Source organism: Lotus japonicus, chromosome 4, assembly GCF_012489685.1.
Source record: "Lotus japonicus ecotype B-129 chromosome 4, LjGifu_v1.2".
Classification (NCBI taxonomy): Eukaryota; Viridiplantae; Streptophyta; class Magnoliopsida; order Fabales; family Fabaceae; genus Lotus; species Lotus japonicus.
In genome coordinates, this window is record NC_080044.1 from 48,758,654 (window position 1) to 48,778,161 (window position 19,508).

Below are 19,508 nucleotides of genomic sequence, written 5' to 3' on the forward strand. Positions count from 1 at the left end.
GACGTACTGGGAAGGGTCATGGAGGACCGGACTGACGAGCGTGGATGTCTGACGAAAGGAGTTTTACGACGCATGGAGCTGAGCTTCAACTTGCCAACTTCAGTTCACTGTGGACTCGGTACTGGGAGGGTAGGTTTAGGCAGGCGTCATATTTTGTGTAGAGCTCTGATTCGTTTTGCTTTTGGGACAGGGTAGGTTCCCGACGGATGGCTTTTTGTGTGGTTCTCTTACTGAGGAATCACAGTGAGTCAGTCGGACCATAGGGGTCTTTGCTTAGGCCATTTTGAGGCCGACTTTCTCCTAGTGGATTGTACTTATAATTTTCTCACTCACACTTCTGGATCTGCATATATTTGCCTACGGGCACACTACTTTGAAGTCACTGCGAGTGCGCGTGACGCGGGAGTGCAGCTGAGGCTGTTCATGTTTATATATGTTGTACATCGGTTAGTTTAGTTTGCTGGGTTATGTCTTTATCTTTTATCGCTTTAATTAAGAGGAATCAAACGAAAAAAAAATTACCTGTTTTCCGCGTAAAGTTTATTTTTAGTTACTAAAGTGACACCTGGAAATCGGGGTGTTACAAAAGGAACAGGGTTAAAGATAAGAAACGATAATAATAATAAAATAAAATCAGAAGAAAAGAGAGATCCTAAACTAAGGTTTAGTTGTCCTCTTCAGAATTTCTGCGCACATCTCTTGAAGACTCTGGAGAAGAGCTTCTTGAGAATCAAGTCTTCTTTCAATGAGGTCAAGTCTGGAGTCTGACTGAACTGGAGCAGACGGAGCAGCTTGATTAGAGTGAGGAGCTTGTGCAGAGGATGATGCGATGTTTGTAACCTGAACAGGAGCGAGCACTTGAGCTTTAAGGGCTGCGGCCTCAGCTTCTAGTCTTGCAGCTTGTTCTAGAGCATCAAGCCTAGCAGACTCACGTAGAGCTGCTTCAAGCCTTGCAGCAACTTCTGCTTCCTCTTGCTTCTTTCTTGTTTCTTCTATTTTAGTGTAGAGCTTTTCCCTTAAGCGTCTTTCATGTAGAGCTTGTCTTCTCCTGGTTCTGGCTTCAAATCTCTGTGTAGCAGCATTAATTCTGGCCTCTCTTTCTTCATTGTAGAGTAACATCATCTCATCAATCTGGTTATGCATCCAATTGCACAGACGACTCCAGTCTTCAGCAACCAAGTTGGGTTTCTCACTGTGGTCAGTCTGACCATACAGGTTGCGAATGCGTGTTGCTGCTTGATCATGAAATAGATTGAGGCAATCAAGCAGAGTGTGTAACACCCCGATTTCGGTGGTGTCACTTTAGTGACTTTAAATCAATAGTGCGGAAAATGCGTAAATATTTTTTTTCGTTTTCTTTTCAAATAGAAGACTTAACATAATGAAGACTCAACCCAAAGATAATAAACATAAAGTAATTGGGGATAGTGCCCGCAGGCGAATAAGTGCATCCCATGGTCAGAGCCATGAGTTTTATGAATACAGTTTTCAAGGAGATAAGTCAGCCCCAAAACGGGAAATGACAATCAGAGCTGTGAAAACAATCCCCCCATATAATACACTCCTAACATCGACCCTCATCCGATCATGCATGAAGTCCGGGTCCACGTCAAAGGCTCAGTAATAGTCATTGCGCTCCGGATCCTCCCCGAACGACGATCCATCTTGAATCAGCTGTTGGACGTCTGGCAGCAGGCCGACCGCCCAAACACAACCATACACACAAAGCCAAGGCGCTAGGGTCAACTCACAGAATATAATAGATAATACAAGCAACATGTGATGAATAAAGGGGTATATATATATATATATATATATATAGGTTGTATATATCCATATAAGTTCTGTATCGTCTACCCTAAGGTATATACATAACATGTTATCAGATTTCTAAATTCAATATTCAATATCTCAACAGTTCAATAAGTTATATCTCGAAAACTCGATAAGCAATATATCAACGAATATAGTTAAATGCATGGTATGCCAATGCAATGTCATGCTCAAAATATGATCCGGATAAAATGTCACCCTCACGATGACCCGAAGCATCTCGCTCCGCTAAAGCATCTCGCTTTTATGAAGCATCTCGCTCCTGTGAAGCAGCACACTCCTGTGAAGCATCTCGCTCCTATGAAGCTGCACGCTCCTGTGAAGCATCTCACTCCAATGAAGTCCGATCTGAGATCGTCCTTCGGAAAGCAGCACACTTTCCAAGAAATGTATGCATGAATGCAATATGGTTAGCCAAACAACGAATCGTCCTCACCAAGGTACGCGTGTCTAGCTAGAATACATTGTTTCTACCACACCCTAAGGTACACAAAGAAGTGCTAATCGCATTTGGTAACTTTCCTAGTTACTTGGGCTCACCGTCTCGATGGCCAACCAAACTGCTCAACGAGCAAAAGAATGCAGCTCGCACTCAGTGACCTTTCAACTTACCATGGCTCACCATCTCGATGGCCAAACAAACTGCTCAACGAGCAAAAGAGTATCAACATACTCATAACTGACTAGTTCCCCGGCTTATCCCTTGGATTGGCCAACCAATAAAATTTGCTCATCGAGCAAAGTGCCAACGCACAATGGTTTCCCCAGAAACCTGGATCCGACGACACTTCTCATTTTCAAAACTTAATGTTCAAGCCCTAAACTTTCGTCTGAGTCTTTTATCATTATATTAAGGGTTTGAGGTTGTTTAATACATTATGGAGGTTCATTATGAAATTGTTTAAGTTTCGTCTCTAATCCTATTAGTTTCAAAGATCCCATAATTCCAATGATTCCCTGGAGAAGGTCTCAAAACAAAAGGTCCATCATCACCCAAGTAATGGCCCGAGAAGTTCCCAGGTAAGCTGGCCGGGCACAATGCCTCATTAAAAGCCCTTCTTGCCTTAGACAGAACAACCCAAGTTCTTACGTGACTTCAAATGGGGTTTTTCCAATATCATTTTCAAACTCAATTTTCCTTTGAGGGTACGAACCTCAGTCCGTCCCATCAAACTTTATCCAAAAACTCGTCAGGAGTCTGGCATAGCTACCCGTTATCCACTATCTTGACGTTCCTCACTCATTCGCACAATTGCACGGTATATTCAATATAGTCAGCAATTCAAGTGCGTAATAAAAAGACACAATATAATCAATATAATCCAAATATCATGTGAACAAATAATCACATAGCCTATAGTTAACCATTTAACAATTAAGCATGCGAGTCAATTATCAACATATCAATGCGATAAATCCTAATCTCCCATGTCGGCCGAAGCCTTCAGAAAACATTTTCAATCCAGACAATTCATATGCATAAACAATAATTCAAGTCGAATTTATCGACGCCTACAAAGCATTAGCTAGCAAGTAAGTTGCCCTAACCTCGAACTCGTCCAGTGTGTTCAAGCAAGGCTCCTTCACAATCCTCTTTTCCTGCTCCAAGTGTTCCTCCAAACGAATCTTTGAGCAAACGAAGCGAAGGTCAATCAAAACAAGTCAATTTGGTCAATATAACACTAACTAGCGTTAGACAAAGCTTAAGAAGCTTCAGAGTACAATTTTTAAGCATGAATAGACGACATAACCTCGTTCGCTAAAACGAGCATAACTCGAGCTACAGAACTCGGAATGACACGAAACCAGCGCCAAAATTTCGACAATCGGAAGAGCTACGCAATGGCTCAGGTCATAGAGACCCAAAAATTATTTTTGGACACGGTACTCTAAGCAATAGGTTTCGGCCACTATGTAAAATAGGGTTTTCGAACTTTTTCTTCGATCTAAATCGATTCCTAGGTATTCTTAGGCGATATCTAGGCCAAGGAAACTCTCAGAAAAAATATCGAATCGAAAACTGTCGCAGGGGTATTTTGGTCATTATTTTCAGCTCAGAATTTCAAAATCAGAGTTTCGAAAAACAAATTAGATGGGGTTGATACTAACGACGATTATGACGACTAATCCTACTAGCACTAAGCTAAGGCGATAGTTTTCAGCCCAAAGGTTGAGACTTTGCTTAAAAATGGGTATTTTAAGCAGAAATTGATTCCGGCGGAGTTCCGGCGACATAACGGAAAAACTAATCCGACAGAAGTGCTCTTGGGCACGTAAGGAAGATGTTTAGAATCAAAAATGAAGTATTCAAGATAGTTTTGCAAAAACCTCAAAACTATGAGCACAGAAGGACATAGAGAAAAGCTATGGAAAAAGACGATCAGAGGTAAGGAAAAGCGACTATACCTCGAAACCTTGAAGTAGCAACTGTTTAATCGACGATCCAGCAAGAAATGAACAAAATCTCTTCTCCTCCTCCTCCTAGCAAACTCGCGGCTTCAAGAGAGAAAATGGGTGAGTTTTTGTGTTTTGTGAGGTTTTTGTTTCAAGCTTCAACATATATATATAGGGAATGAAATGGAAGATATTTTGTAAAGATTGGATAAGGATGGATAGATATTTATCAAAGATATTTTGAGAAGATATTTTGTGAAGATATTTTTGAGAAGATATTTTGTAAACCGGTACAGATTTGTTTAGATATCGGAGGATTTAGCTCATAGAGTTAAGATAAAAATATGAGAGTGATTTCCGATTCTTCCTACTGATTCCAAGGTATTCTAGACACGATATTCTCCCCGCTGAATCTTCTAATTCTTCAAAGAAATATCGGTATGATTTTTGGTTTTCGAGGCTTGTTTTTAATGCTATATATTGAGGTTGGCAAAACGCGGGAAAATGAAAGTTTCGCGAATCTGATTTTTCCGGCTTCATTCTCCATGAATTCTAAGATAGGTTTTGGCGACATAAATCCAAAACTAAGAAAAGGTTTCCTTGTATTTTTGGTAACTAATGCAAAGTCGGTGTAAAACTATTTTACCCGATAAGTTGCTTTTTGCATCGGATGTCGGAATAGAAAACTTCCTTCTGAAGAAAGATTGAAATCATCGAGAGAAATGGGTGTACGCGTGTAGAATCTTCATTTGAAGCTCTGAATAGAAAAAGTCTTCATCGTCGGGTGATTCTAGGGTTTTGAAATACCAGGGTTTTGGTTTCGGCAAACTTCCGATGATTGGAATCGGACGTTCGTAGATTCTAGAGTTTCGCCTCGAAACGATTGTGATATATGGAAAAAGAGAAGTTCTAACATTTCTCTGAAGATTTTTGGACTAAATTCCTACAGTGTTCCAAGGGTGGAACACAGTTTGATTTCCTAAGGTTCTTGTCCTAGGTTTTAAAACGAATATTAGTCGTGCTATAACTTAAATCGACTTCGATACAATCCTTTGACTTTTCCTGAACTTTCTCCTTCATAAATTTATTCCATTCGATAAACTCTTGTTCAGGTTTTCCGTTCACGATACGTCAAACCTAATCGTAAATGGAAATCTCTTCCACTTATTCTAAGCTTAAAACTTGGGTCTTACAGAGTGTCTGGTTTAGGGTAAGTGTATGGGATGATGGACATATTGGTTTCAGGTGAGGGAGGATGATTACTGCTAGTGGCTTCAGAGGTACCTTGAGGAGAGCCAATATTCAGAGTCTTAGGAGCAGTGGTATTGGTCTCAGGGTTTTGGTTTGAAGTGCCAGTGTCAACATTTGGAAACTCAAAATCAGCAGATTTGACTGAAGAGAGATTTGAAAGGGACCCTTTGGGGATATCCTTTTCCTTCTGAGGAGGAGGAGAAGAAGGAGGAGAGGGAGGAGGAGGTGATGCTGAGTTTAGAGGGACCGCATTGATTGTGAAATTAGGAGCAACCAGAGGTTCTGGTCTAGGTCCAGGATAGCGGTTTGGACTTGGAACTTGGATGAAATGCTCAGGAATCTCTGAGATCCTTTCACTTGCAATTTGAACGAATTGGCGATTGGATTCAGATTTGTTGGATGGTGAGGAAAATTGAGTGTTGGTAGGAAAGGAAACAGATGGAGCGGGAGAGAGATTTTCTCGATCAGAGTGATCAGGTGATTTTGGTTCGGAGTCTGGCTTTTCAGAGGTTTGTTTTTCAAAAGCTTGTGTTTCAGAGGTTTGTGGATTATATGAAAGTATAATAGGTGAGGTTGGTTCAGAGGGTTTGGGATTTTGAAGCATTTGCCAGAGGGGTTCTTCCTCAATGGAAGGTTGAAAGAATGAAGGCCTAGGTGGTGAGATGTGAGTGGTTGTTTGAACAACAGGTGTGGATTCAGGAATAGGAGAAGGTAAAGCTAAGGTTGGAGTGGGGTTAGACACAACATCAACAGCATCAGATTCATCTTCATCAGTAAGAATAATGAACTTACTTGAATTCCTGACTGAAGATTTGGTAACTCTGGAAGTAATTGCTGCTCGAGTAGGTTCCATCTGAATAACCTTTGGAGCAATTCTGACCTTCTTTTTCTTCTTCTGAGGTGGTTGCTCATCATCATCACCATTAGAGTCATCCTTTGTTTCAGCAGTATCCTCTTGCTTCCTCTTGGTCTTCTTCTTCTTGGAAGATTCAAAATCAGGAGCTTCTGGCAGAACACATCCACATCAATTTCAAAGCCTTGCCTCTTCAGATCATCAAGATAGAACATGATTGCCTCTGGATCATCAGCCTTTGACCAGAGTGGGTAGTCTGTGAGAGGGACTCTTCTTTTCCTGACTTCATCTATTGTGGCAGCTGATTCAGCTTCAACTTTCATATCTATCAGACCCATCTTCTTCATTGATGTAGGAGCGAAGGCATCTCCAACAGTAGTTGAAAGATCTTCAGAGCATCCTGCTTTGGTCAGAGCTTCTATCAACTTGCTCTCAATGAAGATATCAGATAGTAGCCTTCCAAAAGGAATATACTTGATTGTAGGCTTGGTTGAGGCTGCAGTTGTTCTCGACTTTCTAATGCAATCCTTGAGATAGGTGAACAAGAAAAAAGGAAGACAGATTTTCTTGTGAGCCTTAATGAAGTACAACATCACCTTCTGATTGAAGTTGATATAGTCTGGAGAACTTCCCTTTGGTCTGGGATTGAAACACTTCAGTATAATCTTGTGCCAAATTCTCAAATCAGGAGGAAGATCCTTTGTCTTGCAATCACCTTTGCCCGGTTTCCAGGTAGAGTACAACGCCTTGTTGATTTTGTCTTTGGTTCCCTTTGTCTTGGGTTCGCTTGTCTGAAACCTGAAGCCATTGATGGTTTATGCACCCAGAAGCAGAGCAATAGATCTCTCAGTGATGATGATCTTTTTTCCCAGCACGTAGGAAACCACTTGAAGATCATCACAATCAGCATGTTTCCAGAATTCCTTCACCAATTTGTAATAGGCTGGACCGGTAAGTCTAGAGAAGTACCCTTCCCAGCCTTGAGCTTGCACTGCAGGACGAAGATCAAACCCATTTGCAGCGATGTTGTTGAGGTCAAAACGCATCTCTGAAAGAACTTGAAGTTCTTCTGGAGGAGAATTGCAGGTAACTGCACAACCTCTCTGAGCAATTGGAATAACATTCCCAGTTTCTTAATTTGCGGCTTGAGTAGACTCAGTGGATCTTGAAGGAGGAGCAGGACCAACTTGACCCGTTGGAAGACCCACTACCAAATTTGGAAACACTCTTCCATTAGCAGAATCAGCCATTTCTAATCTATCCATGGTGATGAAGGTTTGGGTAGAAAGAAGGATGAGCGAAAGAGAGACGAGAGAATGAGAAAAGGAGGTTTAGGTTTTTGCAAATAAGAGAGAGACGCGAAAATAGAGAGCGGTGGAGAACGTGTGTGCGTAGTTGAAAGTAACTGTTGGTGGTTGTAAAACAAAAGTAAAATCAACGGCTAGAAATTAAAGACATGATTATGAGCAGTTAATACACAAAAACACACGGTGGAGAATAAGCACATCTACACTCATTACAACAGATTGTCCGGAGGGGCTCAAGGAACGAGGCATCAGAAAAGACTGACACACGTTTGCTGTCTTGTCTCAGAGTAAGCACCAATGGGTACTCAGCATCTGACAAAGTTACCTTATGAACTAGACATCTTCTGATAACATAGTCAGAGGTTCTGATCCATCCTCATACTGGACAAAAGTCCATATTCAGATTTTTCAGTATGAAATTAAATCTATCTTCTTCTAAGGGCTTTGTAAAGATATCTGCCCATTGATGGTCAGTATCAACAAACTTCAGAAGAAGTACGCCCTTCTGAACATAATCTCTAATAAAATGATACTTTACCTCAATGTGCTTTGCCCTTGAATGTAAGATTGGATTCTTACTGAGTGAGATAACAGCAATATTGTCGCAGTAAATTGGAATATTTCTCTCAAGGATTTGATAATCCTCTAGCTGATGTTTCATCCAGAGCATCTAAGTGCTGTAAATAGCTGTTGAGATATATTCTGCCTCTGCAGTGGATAGTGCAATAGTTGACTGCCTCTTGCTTGCCCATGAGACTAAATTACTTCCCAGAAATTGACAATTTCCATAAGTACTTTTCCTTTCAGTCCTATCTCCAGCATAATCAGCATCACAGTAACCCGAAAGCTTATACTCTGATGTTTTCTTATACATCAAGCCAAGGTTAGTGGTACCTTTCAGATATCTGAGAATTCTCTTAACAGCAGTTAAGTGAGTTTCTCTCGGATCTGATTGGAATCGAGCACATAAGTGTACACTAAACATAATATCTGGTCTAGATGCAGTTAAGTATAGAAGTGAACCTGTCATACCACGATAGAGCTTCTGGCACACTTTGCTACTAGCATCTTCTTTCTCCAGAATACATGTAGGATGCATTGGAGTCTTAACAATTATAGATTCTGTCATATTGAACTTCTTCAGAAGTTCCTTTGTGTACTTGCTCTGATGGATGTAAGTTGCTTCTGGTTTTTTATGAACTTGTATTCCCAAAAAATACTTAAGTTCTCCCATCATACTCATTTCAAATTCAGCCTGCATCATCTCAGAAAATTCCTTGCAAAGAGATAGATTAGCAGATCCAAATATAATATCATCAACATAAATTTGCACAATTAAGATATCATCTTTGTAAGTTTTGCAAAAGAGAGTTGTATCTACTTTACCCCTTACAAACTTATTTTCCAGAAGGAATGAGCTTAGTCTCTCATACCATGCTCTGGGAGCTTGCTTCAGACCATAGAGAGATTTCTTCAACTTGAAGACATGGTTAGGGTTCTTCTCATCTTCAAAACCAGGAGGTTGGTGCACATATACTTCTTCTAAGATGTATCCATTCAGAAAAGCACTTTTAACATCCATCTGATGAAGAATTATGTAGTGATTCACAGAGAATGAGATCAGCAGTCTGATAGCTTCCAATCTTGCTACTGGAGCAAACGTTTATGTGTAATCTATCCCTTCTTGCTGACTGTAGCCTTGAGCAACTAGCCTTGCTTTGTTTCTGACTACTTCTCCTTTCTCATTGAGCTTGTTTTTGTAGACCCATTTGGTTCAAATGATGTGAACATCTTTGGGTTTCTGAACAAGATTCCAGACATCGTTCTTAGAGAATTGATTCAGCTCTTCTTGCATAGCCAGAATCCAGTCCTTGTCTTGAAGAGCATCATCAACAGACTTTGGCTCAATCAGAGACACCAATCCTTTCAGACTAAGTAGAGTCTCTTCAGAGGGTCTGAATGCAGATCTGGTTCTGACTGGTTCATCTTTGTTCCCCAGAATCAACTCTTTAGGATGTGAGGCAATGATTTTGCTCTTCTTCTGAAGCTGTGGATCAGAGGGACCAGCTTCCTCTAGATCATCTGCCTCTGGCTCAGCTTGCTCTGGAGCTTTGCCTTTATCGGAAACAGTTATGCTCATATCTGCAAACTTATCAGCTAGCTTTGACTTGTCAGAGTCAAGCTTATCATCAAATCTAACATGAATAGATTCCTCCATAGTTTTAGCATCAGTATTATAAATTCTAAAACCTTTAGAACGATAAGAGTAACCAAGTAATAGACATTTAGAAAATTTAGATTCAAATTTATGCAATCTATCCTTAGTATTCAAAGCATAGCAAACACAACCAAAAGGATGGAAATAAGAAATGTTGGGCTTTATATTCTTCCACAATTCATAAGGAGTCTTATTCAGAATTGGTCTGATAGAGATTCTGTTCTGAATGTAACATGCTGTGTTTACTTCCTCGGCCCAGAAGTGCTTTGCCATGTCAGTTTCTTGAAGCATGGTTCTAGCCATCTCTTGAAGAGTTCTATTCTTCCTCTCAACAACACCATTTTGTTGAGGAGTTCTAGGACAAGAGAAATCATGTGATATCCCGTAGGAATCAAACTGACTCTCAAACTTGCCATTCTCAAACTCTTCACCATGATCACTTCTGACACGAACAATCCGGCAACCCTTCTCATTTTGCACTTGGGCAACAAAGGTAGAGAACACATAATGAGACTCATCCTTGCGGGATAAGAATTTTACCCATGTCCAACGGCTATAGTCGTCAACAATGACCATCTCATATCTCTTGCCACCTATAGACTCAGTTTTCACTAGTCCAAACAGGTCAATATACAGAAGTTCCAACGACTTTGAGGTGGAAACAACATTCTTTGCCTTAAAAAAGACTTTTGTAAATTTGCCTTTCTGACATTCTTCACAAAGAGCGTCTGAAGAAAACTTCAGAGTGGGTAAGCCTCTGACAAGGTCAAGCTTACTCAGCTGAGAAATCTTTCTCATACTGGCATGCCCTAACCGTCTATGCCATACCCATTGCTCCTCATTAACAGAAAGAAGACACTTTACTTTCTGAGTTTCCAACTCAGATAATCTGATCTTATAAGTGTTGTTCCGCCTCTTGCTGTTAAACAGAACAGAGCCATCGATCTGACTTACAGCCCTGCAAGACTTTTGATTAAAAATAATATCATAACCCTTGTCAGCTAATTGACTTATTGATAATAAGTTATGATTTAAACCATCTACCAACAAAAGATTATCAATGCATGGACTATTATCAATACCAATAGTACCAGAACCAACAATTTTACCCTTCTCGTTGCCACCAAAGCCAACTTCGCCTCCAGGCTTAAGTTTTAGCTCTTGGAACATACGCCTTTTTCCCGTCATGTGTCGCGAGCATCCACTGTCTATATACCATGATTGGTGTTTTAGTGGAGTTATCAAGGATATCTGCAACATAGATAATCTTATCATTAGGTACCCACTTTCTGGGTCCTTTCTTGTTAGTTACCTCAGAGGTTCTGACAACCTTGGGTTTCTCAACATGATAACGTAAAGGAATTTGAGCATGATATTTAGACATGGAGAAGGTTCCCCTTTTGAGAGGGGGGTCAGCAACTTTATCAGGCAATGGTTCAGGCAATATAGTACCAGAGGGTACAAAATGTTCATACAAGGATTTTGCCTTAGGCATATGAGGCTCATTTCTACTTGGTCTAGAATAGCCAATGCCATACATTCCATTTCTGCTTACGCCATAGATCATTGAAGCCATTAAGATTATGTCTACGCTTTTAGCCAGGAATCTTTGAAAGGATTTTTCATATTTAGATTCATTCTTACTATCAGAGGCATCACAAGCAATAACTTCTTCTAACTTAACAATCTGATTTTTGAGCACAGAGTTAGAGTTTACTAAAGCACGATTACTTACTTTTAATTCAGAAATACTTTTCTCATGTTCAGTAGAAGTGTTAGAAACAACAGAGAAATCCTTTTTCAACTTTTTATGCTTAGTCAAGAGAGAGTTATATTTATCCATAATTTCAAACAAAGCATCTTTAAGTTCAGAGGTTGAGAAAGAAGCGAATACCTCATTTTCATCATCAGAGTTTAGATCTTCCTATGATGCAGGTTCAGAGTTAGTTGCATCTTTTGACTCTGCTTCTTTGTTCTTGACAATTGTCATGAGTCCTTCAACAACTTCTCCATCAGAGCCAACTTCTTCTGACTCTGAGTCATCAAAGGTTACCATCAGACCTTTCTTAGCTTTGAGATGCTTCTTGGGCTTCTTGTCCTTTTTCAGTTTTGGAAAATCACTTTTGTAGTGCCCTGACTCTTTGCATTCGAAGCAAGTGACTTCCTTTGATGAAGACTTCTTCTGACCAGATGAAGATTCATGCTTTCCTTTGGCCTTTGATGAGCCTCTGTACTTGCTCTACCTGTGCTTCCAGAGGCGGCTGAGCCTTCTGGAGATCAAGGTTAGCTCCTCTTCATCAGAATCTTCAGAGGTTTCTTCAGACTCTTCTGCAGCTGCTTGGAGAGCTTTAGCCTTTTCAGATTTGGATTTGAAGGCTATGGACTTCTTTCTGTGCTTCTGATGTTCAACACGATCTAACTCATGACACTTCAGCATGCTTATGAGTTCTTCCAGACTCAACTGCTCAATGTCTCTTGAAAACGTCAAAGAAGTTATCAAGGGCACCCAGCTTTCAGGAAGACCTCTAAGGATCCTCATAACATGATCAGCAGTGGTGTAGCTTTTGTTGAGGGGTCTTATTCCAGCAATAATCAACTGGAATCTGGAAAACATATCCTCAATGGATTCATCAGGTTCCATTTGGAAGGATTCATACTGCCTGATTAGAGACAACGCCTTTGTCTCTTTCACCTTTTTGTTTCCTTCATATGTCATCTTCAAGGAATCAAAGATAGACTTAGCATACTCACGATCTGTTATCTTCTGGTATTCTTCATAAGAGATAGCGTTGAGAAGAATAGTTCTTGCTTTGTGATGTAACGAGTACAGCTTCTTCTGCTCAGCTGTCATGTTTTCTCTAGAAATCTTCTTGCCATCATTATCAACTAGACGCGTGTAGCCGTCCACTATGATACCCCAGAGATCTGCATCGATGCCCAGAAAGAAGCTTTCGATTCTATCTTTCCAGTACTCAAACCTTTGTCCATCAAAGACATGAGGCTTTGCACTGTAAACATCCTTTTGCACATCAGTGGTGGTAGCCATCTTAGTTTTTCACACCGGCCCGGATCACTGAACACTCTTAGGTGTGGTAATCAGAACTTGCGCTCTGATACCAATTGAAGGTATGGAAAACGATAGAAGGGGGGGGGTTTGAATAACGTTTTCAGATAAAACTTTTCCCACTTGAGATTTTAACAAATCTCTCAAACAAAGAATGCGAAGTGCTAAGATAAGAGTTAAGGAAAGCACACAAGGATTTTATCCTGGTTCACTTGATAAATCCCTCAAGCTAATCCAGTCCACCCGCTAAGGTGATTTCTTCCTTCTTAGAATGAAGGCAATCAACTATACAGAGTTTGTTACAACTGCACTAGCAACCTGCTCAGTGACTAACAATACAATGAACTAGTAAACACTAAGATTCACTCTCTTAGTCTTCTCAAGGATCTGACCAACCTTGGTCCCTAAAGGAAAAACAAACTAACTGTTTGAATGTTTGGGTTTACAATGAAATGCTTCTCAGAAAGCTAAGGTAAACACAATAAGATCGGTTTGAAGATAGATTGCTAAGTGAATATAAATATTGCTTGAGCTTGAACAAAGTTTCTTAGGCGGCATCTTTCAACTTCAGCCTCTTTATATACTCCAAGGATTAGGGTTGTATCCGTTGCATGGATTGCTACTGTTGGAGGGAAAATCTGTAACTTCCAGATTCTGCTGTGGCTGAATATCTTAGGTAAGGTCGTCAGGATAGTACAATTGCTTTTGAACTTGGACAGCGACGTGACCTTTATCCTAGTTGACTTCTGATCAGAGCGATGTTTCATGTTGGAACTTGTGAAGCTTGGTGATCAGAGTCAGAGGGAAGCTTGGATCCTCTGGCCTTCGTAACTTCTGCTTCTGGACCTTAGAGTAGAAAGTACTTGGTCTTCAGAGCCAGCTTACTCTTGGACTTTAGAGTCTTCACTTCTCAGCTTCTGGACCTTCAGAACTTCTGATCCTTCAGAGCCTCTGGACCTTCAGAGCTTCTGGACCTTCAGAACTTCTGGTCTTCAGAACTTCAAGTGATCTGAATCCATATCAGAGCTTGTAAACTTCAGAACTTCTGAAGCATATACTACTGTTCAAAAGAACATAGTGAGTGCGAAAACGTTGTATAGGTTACTCTTTGAGCATAGTGCTTATGATAAGTGTGAGTATTGACCAGAGTCAGAGCCTGTCACTTAAACACTCAGAAAACAACGTTAGAGTACCATAATTGTTCATACATAATAGTTAACATGTAATCATCAAAACATAGAGTTGTACTACATGATGAAATCTTGATCTTACAATATGAATAACATTGAGGCCGAAGAATAGCAAAACCCAAGCTTCTGAGATGTAATGAAATAACACAAGAAGGGAGGGATTGAATTGTGTTGTTCTAAAACTGGTTTTTCAAACAAATATGAGTTTTAGAAACTTTTTCGCCAACATTGAGTGGAGGGGGTAAAAGAGCAGAGTAGCAAACGATAAACACACAGGCTTTTATCCCGGCACCCCTAAATGATGTGGTTACGTCCAGTCCTTGGTTATACCAAGATTTCACTATTCACCAAGTATCAAGGACTTCTCCTACAAGTATTCTTCAGGACTTCTCCTACAAGTATTATCAAGGAATTCTCCTAAACAAATTTTTTCAAGATGATTTTCATCTACGAGATTTTCTTCTTACAAGAGTGATCGTAAAGACTTTCAGGCTCAGAAACTATAAAGTATTTGATATGAGATTTGACTATAAGGATATACTTTAACTTCTAATTCTAGAGAAAGTAGGATGATGAGATTTGACTCTTGGGTAAGGTTATCTCTTCTTGAAGTAGACAATGTCAAAAGATTGACGCTTCAGCTTGTGTGTATATCTTTCTTTTTCTCTTGTTGAGTTTGATTGTTGAAAATTAGTTCTATGGAGATCAGATCGTTGAGAGCAGAAATCTTCAAGTCTTGCTTTTAAAACTTCTGGATCTTCTGTGTGAGAGATAATAGCCGTTGGAGCTTGCACTTCACATAGATTCTAGTCGTTGGATCAAACACAGTACCATTAAATGCATGACACTGTTTGATGAAGACTTTTTGCCAAAACGATGTAGTCTGTCAGCTATTAGGTAGCATTGCTCTTTGCTTCTATCCGTTGGTGAGCTGATATGGAAACTTGATTGTGACAACGTTGTACTTCAGTTTTGGTCATTGTGCTTTGTCAGATCATATGATCTTCTCTTTAGACTTCTTCTCCAAGTTTGTCTGAGATCTTTTCTTATTTGAAGATGACGCTCATTCTTCAGACACTACAACTTTCTTCGTTGGAAAGTCTTTTATCCTTCAAACGATCTTCTTTCCTTCTTTCTTTTGGTCACTTTGAGCTTGGCGAAAAGCCTTGACCAATCAATTGTAGCTTCTTCTCAGCAATTGAACTGTCTTCTTCATATATTATTTTGCTTGGACAGAACAAAGTTGACATAGATGATGAGTCGTAGTGTTCCTGAAATATGAAACTTTTAGTGTTCCACTTAAGCCCTTAAAATTGTTATCGTTCAAATCATGATAAGCGATATAGAAAAACGTTTAAACTTAACAGCTTCAGGCGCCACGAAAACAACTTGATGGCCAACTCCAAGAGTATCTTTTCAGAATATCTTTCCCATCAAAAGGCCTAATATGAAAAACGTTGAGGCTGAAGAAAAGTAAAAGCCAAGCTTCAGGGGCAACAATGACAACTTCATGGCCAACTCCATCTGCATCTTTTTAAAATATATTTCCCATCAAAAGACTTAATTTGAAAAACGTTGAGGCCGAAGAATAGTAAAAGTCAAGCTTTAGGCACAACAACAATAATTTCATGGTCAACTCCAACCGTATGTTTTCGTTTTTAAGATTTTCTTAATCAAAGTTCAAACCATCAACTCTTCTTTCATTCACATAATAGAGATTAATCCCGACTTTTAGGGCATTAAATCTAGACCATTTTTTACCTATTGAAAATGGGGTGATTATGTGCATGGTTGTCAATCTCTAGAGATTACCTAATCTCGTGGAGGGGAGGTAATCTCGTAATGTAATCTCGTAACGTAATCTCGTAAGAGATTACCTCATGCAAAAATAATACTTTTAAAACTATAATAATGATTAAGTTACACTAATAGTACTAAAAATTATCCAACAATGACAATTAAAATCATGCATAAAATTACCAAATATCCAAACCTAAGGTACATAAGTCATAACAAGTAAACACATCAATACAAGTTAGGATAAACTTAAAACAAGAACACATAAGTCACTAGTCATCCAAATTTAAAATCCTACAACACCGTCGAATTTAGAACAACTAGAATCATCATCTCCATCATCACCATCATGTTTTTCCTCATATGAGATAGACTTAGACCCTCCAACATTAGGATCAAGAACCAAATTCTCAATGTTGTCTTGAACTAATTCAATGATGTCCACAATATCATCATGACCATCAATATCATTCTCCTCTACATCTACCTCTTTAGTTATCCATTCATCATCAGATTGGATTTCATCCAAAGGAGGAGGAAGCCGCGTCGAAGGAGGAGGAAGTTGCGTTGGTGGTCATGCGAGAGGATGAGTGAAGGTTGCGTACGCAGAGATGAGTGAAGAAGTGGAAAGAACGGCAAAGTTGAGTGGCAAGAACGACAGAGATGAGTGAAAACCCTAAAATTTGTGGGTTAAATGACTGAAATAGTCTTAGACAAAACATTTTTTTGACATTTTTAACAAAACAAGCTAATCTCGTAATCTCGCGGTAATCTCGCGATATTAGACGAGATTAGGAGATATCTCGAGATATCAGCCGAGATTTGAAAAAATAGTTATTACCCCCGCTAGTCTCGTTTTTGGTACGTGATGTCGTAATCTCGTAAGAGATTAAGAGATATCTCTAGAGATTGACAACAATGATTATGTGCTTATTTCTTCGATTTATCATGTTACCTTCTTTAATAAGTTTATAAATATAATTTGGAACCTAGTCTTTAATATTTTAAATAATAAAATGAAATGTACAAAACTGTAAACTCTCATATTTTGATATGGTATCGGAACAACGCCTTAAATCTATTCTATTAGAGGAAGTTTTTGCATGTTCCCCTATTAATATGTTCATCTTCAGAGTCATTATATTTGAGCCTAAACGCATTTCAATATGTCAATATTATCTTTCCCTTTGGTAATCCTTCTTTCTTGATCATGTTCCATCCAATCCATTGTTGATGTTGCCTCATGTACCTCTCCCATTTTGTAGCCTATTCCAGTATAGTACAGAACTCTTTCAGTTGTAGTTGTCTTTCCGGCATCTATGTGATTTGATATCAATGTTCTGATCCATCTCAGACTATATAGTAACATGATGTGGGAAGTATTGCTCAGCCAACATGGTACTAGTGGCTGTCAATTAAAATACCTCAGTCAAGAAAAAAAAACCTCTCCTAACTTTAGCCAAAACAAGACACAAATCAATTCATTCTAAAAGGAACCGGCTAATATAATTCTTTTTTCATTAATTTTCAAGCACTTGTAAACAGAGATCTTCACTAAAAATCTGCTTCTTTTTGAAGAGAGAATATTACACAACTCACATAACACTATCCATATAACAAATCCTTGAAAAACACCTTACAGAAGCACACAAAACACATATAATTAGTAATTACACTTGAACAAAACCACATGAAACCAAATAAAGACTTGTTTAGAACACATGCATGCCACTTCTGGGGGAGAGGAGAAGGAGTTGCATGTTAACAAAGAGGAAATGCCAAAAAACTATTAGAACACAATTGAACCAAACCCAAAGACCACGCTTATGGTGTCTCAATCTTTGAGGCAAAGCGATTAACCAAAGCAAGGGCATTACTAGTGACTTGAGAAGCATCAACAACCCTGGCCCTTATAGAAGCCTTCAAGTTTCTATCCATTTGAGGATGAGCAAACCCATCAAGACAAGTGTTCTGATCAGTGAGAGCAGCACTAACCCAAGTTTGCACATTGCTCATTCGCCACATCACGTTACCGGCTGCGGTAAGCCCCATCTCCTTCACCGATTGGTTAAGACGATCCACACTGTTGTCCATGTTCTCCTTGCAATCTTGCACAGCACCGTGTTCCCTTGGCTTGATTCCCTTCACCTTTGTCATCTTCTTCATGAATGATGCACTTGACTTGGTCATGGACATGCTCACTGTCAAGGCAGTGATGGCTAGTTGCTGCTCGTTCTGGCGAATCACGTGCGCGTATCGAGTGAGAGTTTGGACGCACACAGCAGGGTAGCGTGTGGCTCTGCACGAGAACTTTATGAACTCTATTGGGTTCGGGTTTGGTCCTCTTGCAACTGCGGATTCAGCAGTGAAAAGGACAAGGCTCAGAACCAGCAGAGAAAGCAGAAGTAGAACTCTTCCTGTCATGTGACTTTGGTTTTGTGAGAGATGAAGTTTTGGTTGATTTCTATTGTTATGCAAAGCAGAGGAATGTGTAGCTCTGTTATATAGGAAACTAGAGGAATGAAAATTGTTTTTATTTATGTTTTTCCAGTCAAAGCAAAATCAAAAGTGGTAACCACATTCACATAGCTTTCATTGCTAATGTGTTTTTAAAAATTTCCTTTCCTTATCTCTATTCCTACTGTAAAAAAAGTTTTAAGTGATGGTCATATATGAACATACATTTTTTGCCATACATAAAATTAACACACATCTTTCTAGCAGCTTTTAACCTTTACAAACATTAGTTTAGTTATATGTAGAAAAAATGTTGGTTAAAAGTGAATGTGGACATTATTTTTGAAAGTTTGATTGTCTTACTCTTGCAATCACTTGTAGTGTTTTCTCCCATGATTTGAATCCAAATGTTAATTTATACCTCTAATGGTGACCTTACATGCATAGTCTGAACGAGATGGTGCTTGGTGGGGAGCAAGGTGATGAATGCAGTGTGTCGTGAATGTCTACGGAGGGAAATCTACCTGCAATATACAGTATGCACTCAAGCAATTCAAGATCAGAGAGAGAAATTCAAAGTAAAATAAAATAAAATAAGAAAGCCGATGAAAGTTTGCACTGTTTATAGTACAATCAAACTTATTATAATGGTATTTTGATCGTGTAGGTCATTTACGGTTTTCTGGCCTATCATCTAGGTGACATTGAAGCTTTAACATTGCTTCGACTAACTTGACCATACATCTAACAACTTAACTTTATGTTGAGTTTAGTTGGTCAGATGAATGGAAGTCTTGTGCTTGGTCGTCTTGACCGACCAATTTGAGGGATCCTCGTTGTGTAGTCATTTGGGCTGACCAAAATTGTGGTGAGCAAAAGTGGTCATTTAGGCCAACAATCAGAACAAGAGCCCTCGGCTTTGCATGTAATGTAGATGGAGTGTCAAGATGAAAAGATAATGTCAAGTTCAATATCAGAGTGCCAAATGAATGAATTCCGATATAATAATTTCAAAATTGATATCCAAATTTATATTTAAGGCCGAGACGAAGTGTTTGACCTATCTTATATGATGACTGAGATGTCGTGCTCGGATTTTTGTTTGATCAGTGTTTGAGTTTTAAAATAGTCTCAATTTTATGAA

At 39.3% G+C, this 19,508-nt stretch overlaps 2 protein-coding genes and 1 long non-coding RNA gene across 3 annotated transcripts; all 3 read right to left on the reverse strand.

Moving 5' to 3' along the window:
- Positions 1-1,401: 1,401 nt before the first annotated feature.
- LOC130716045 (uncharacterized) lies at positions 1,402-3,461 on the reverse strand. Its single transcript, XR_009011849.1, has 2 exons — positions 3,382-3,461; positions 1,402-1,685 (listed from the first exon to the last, which is right to left on the reverse strand). It is a non-coding gene; the product is annotated as an uncharacterized LOC130716045 (long non-coding RNA).
- A 1,955-nt stretch (positions 3,462-5,416) lies between these two features.
- LOC130712874 (leucine-rich repeat extensin-like protein 2) lies at positions 5,417-6,331 on the reverse strand. The gene has a single exon (XM_057562689.1). It carries the CDS (start codon positions 6,329-6,331, stop codon positions 5,417-5,419), a length of 915 nt encoding a protein of 304 aa, XP_057418672.1.
- Positions 6,332-17,408: 11,077 nt separating this feature from the next.
- Positions 17,409-18,399, reverse strand: LOC130711953 (21 kDa protein-like). The gene has a single exon (XM_057561757.1). The coding sequence runs from the start codon at positions 18,329-18,331 to the stop codon at positions 17,732-17,734; it is 600 nt and encodes a 199-aa protein (XP_057417740.1). The 5' UTR covers positions 18,332-18,399; the 3' UTR covers positions 17,409-17,731.
- Between the last annotated feature and the right edge of the window lie 1,109 nt (positions 18,400-19,508).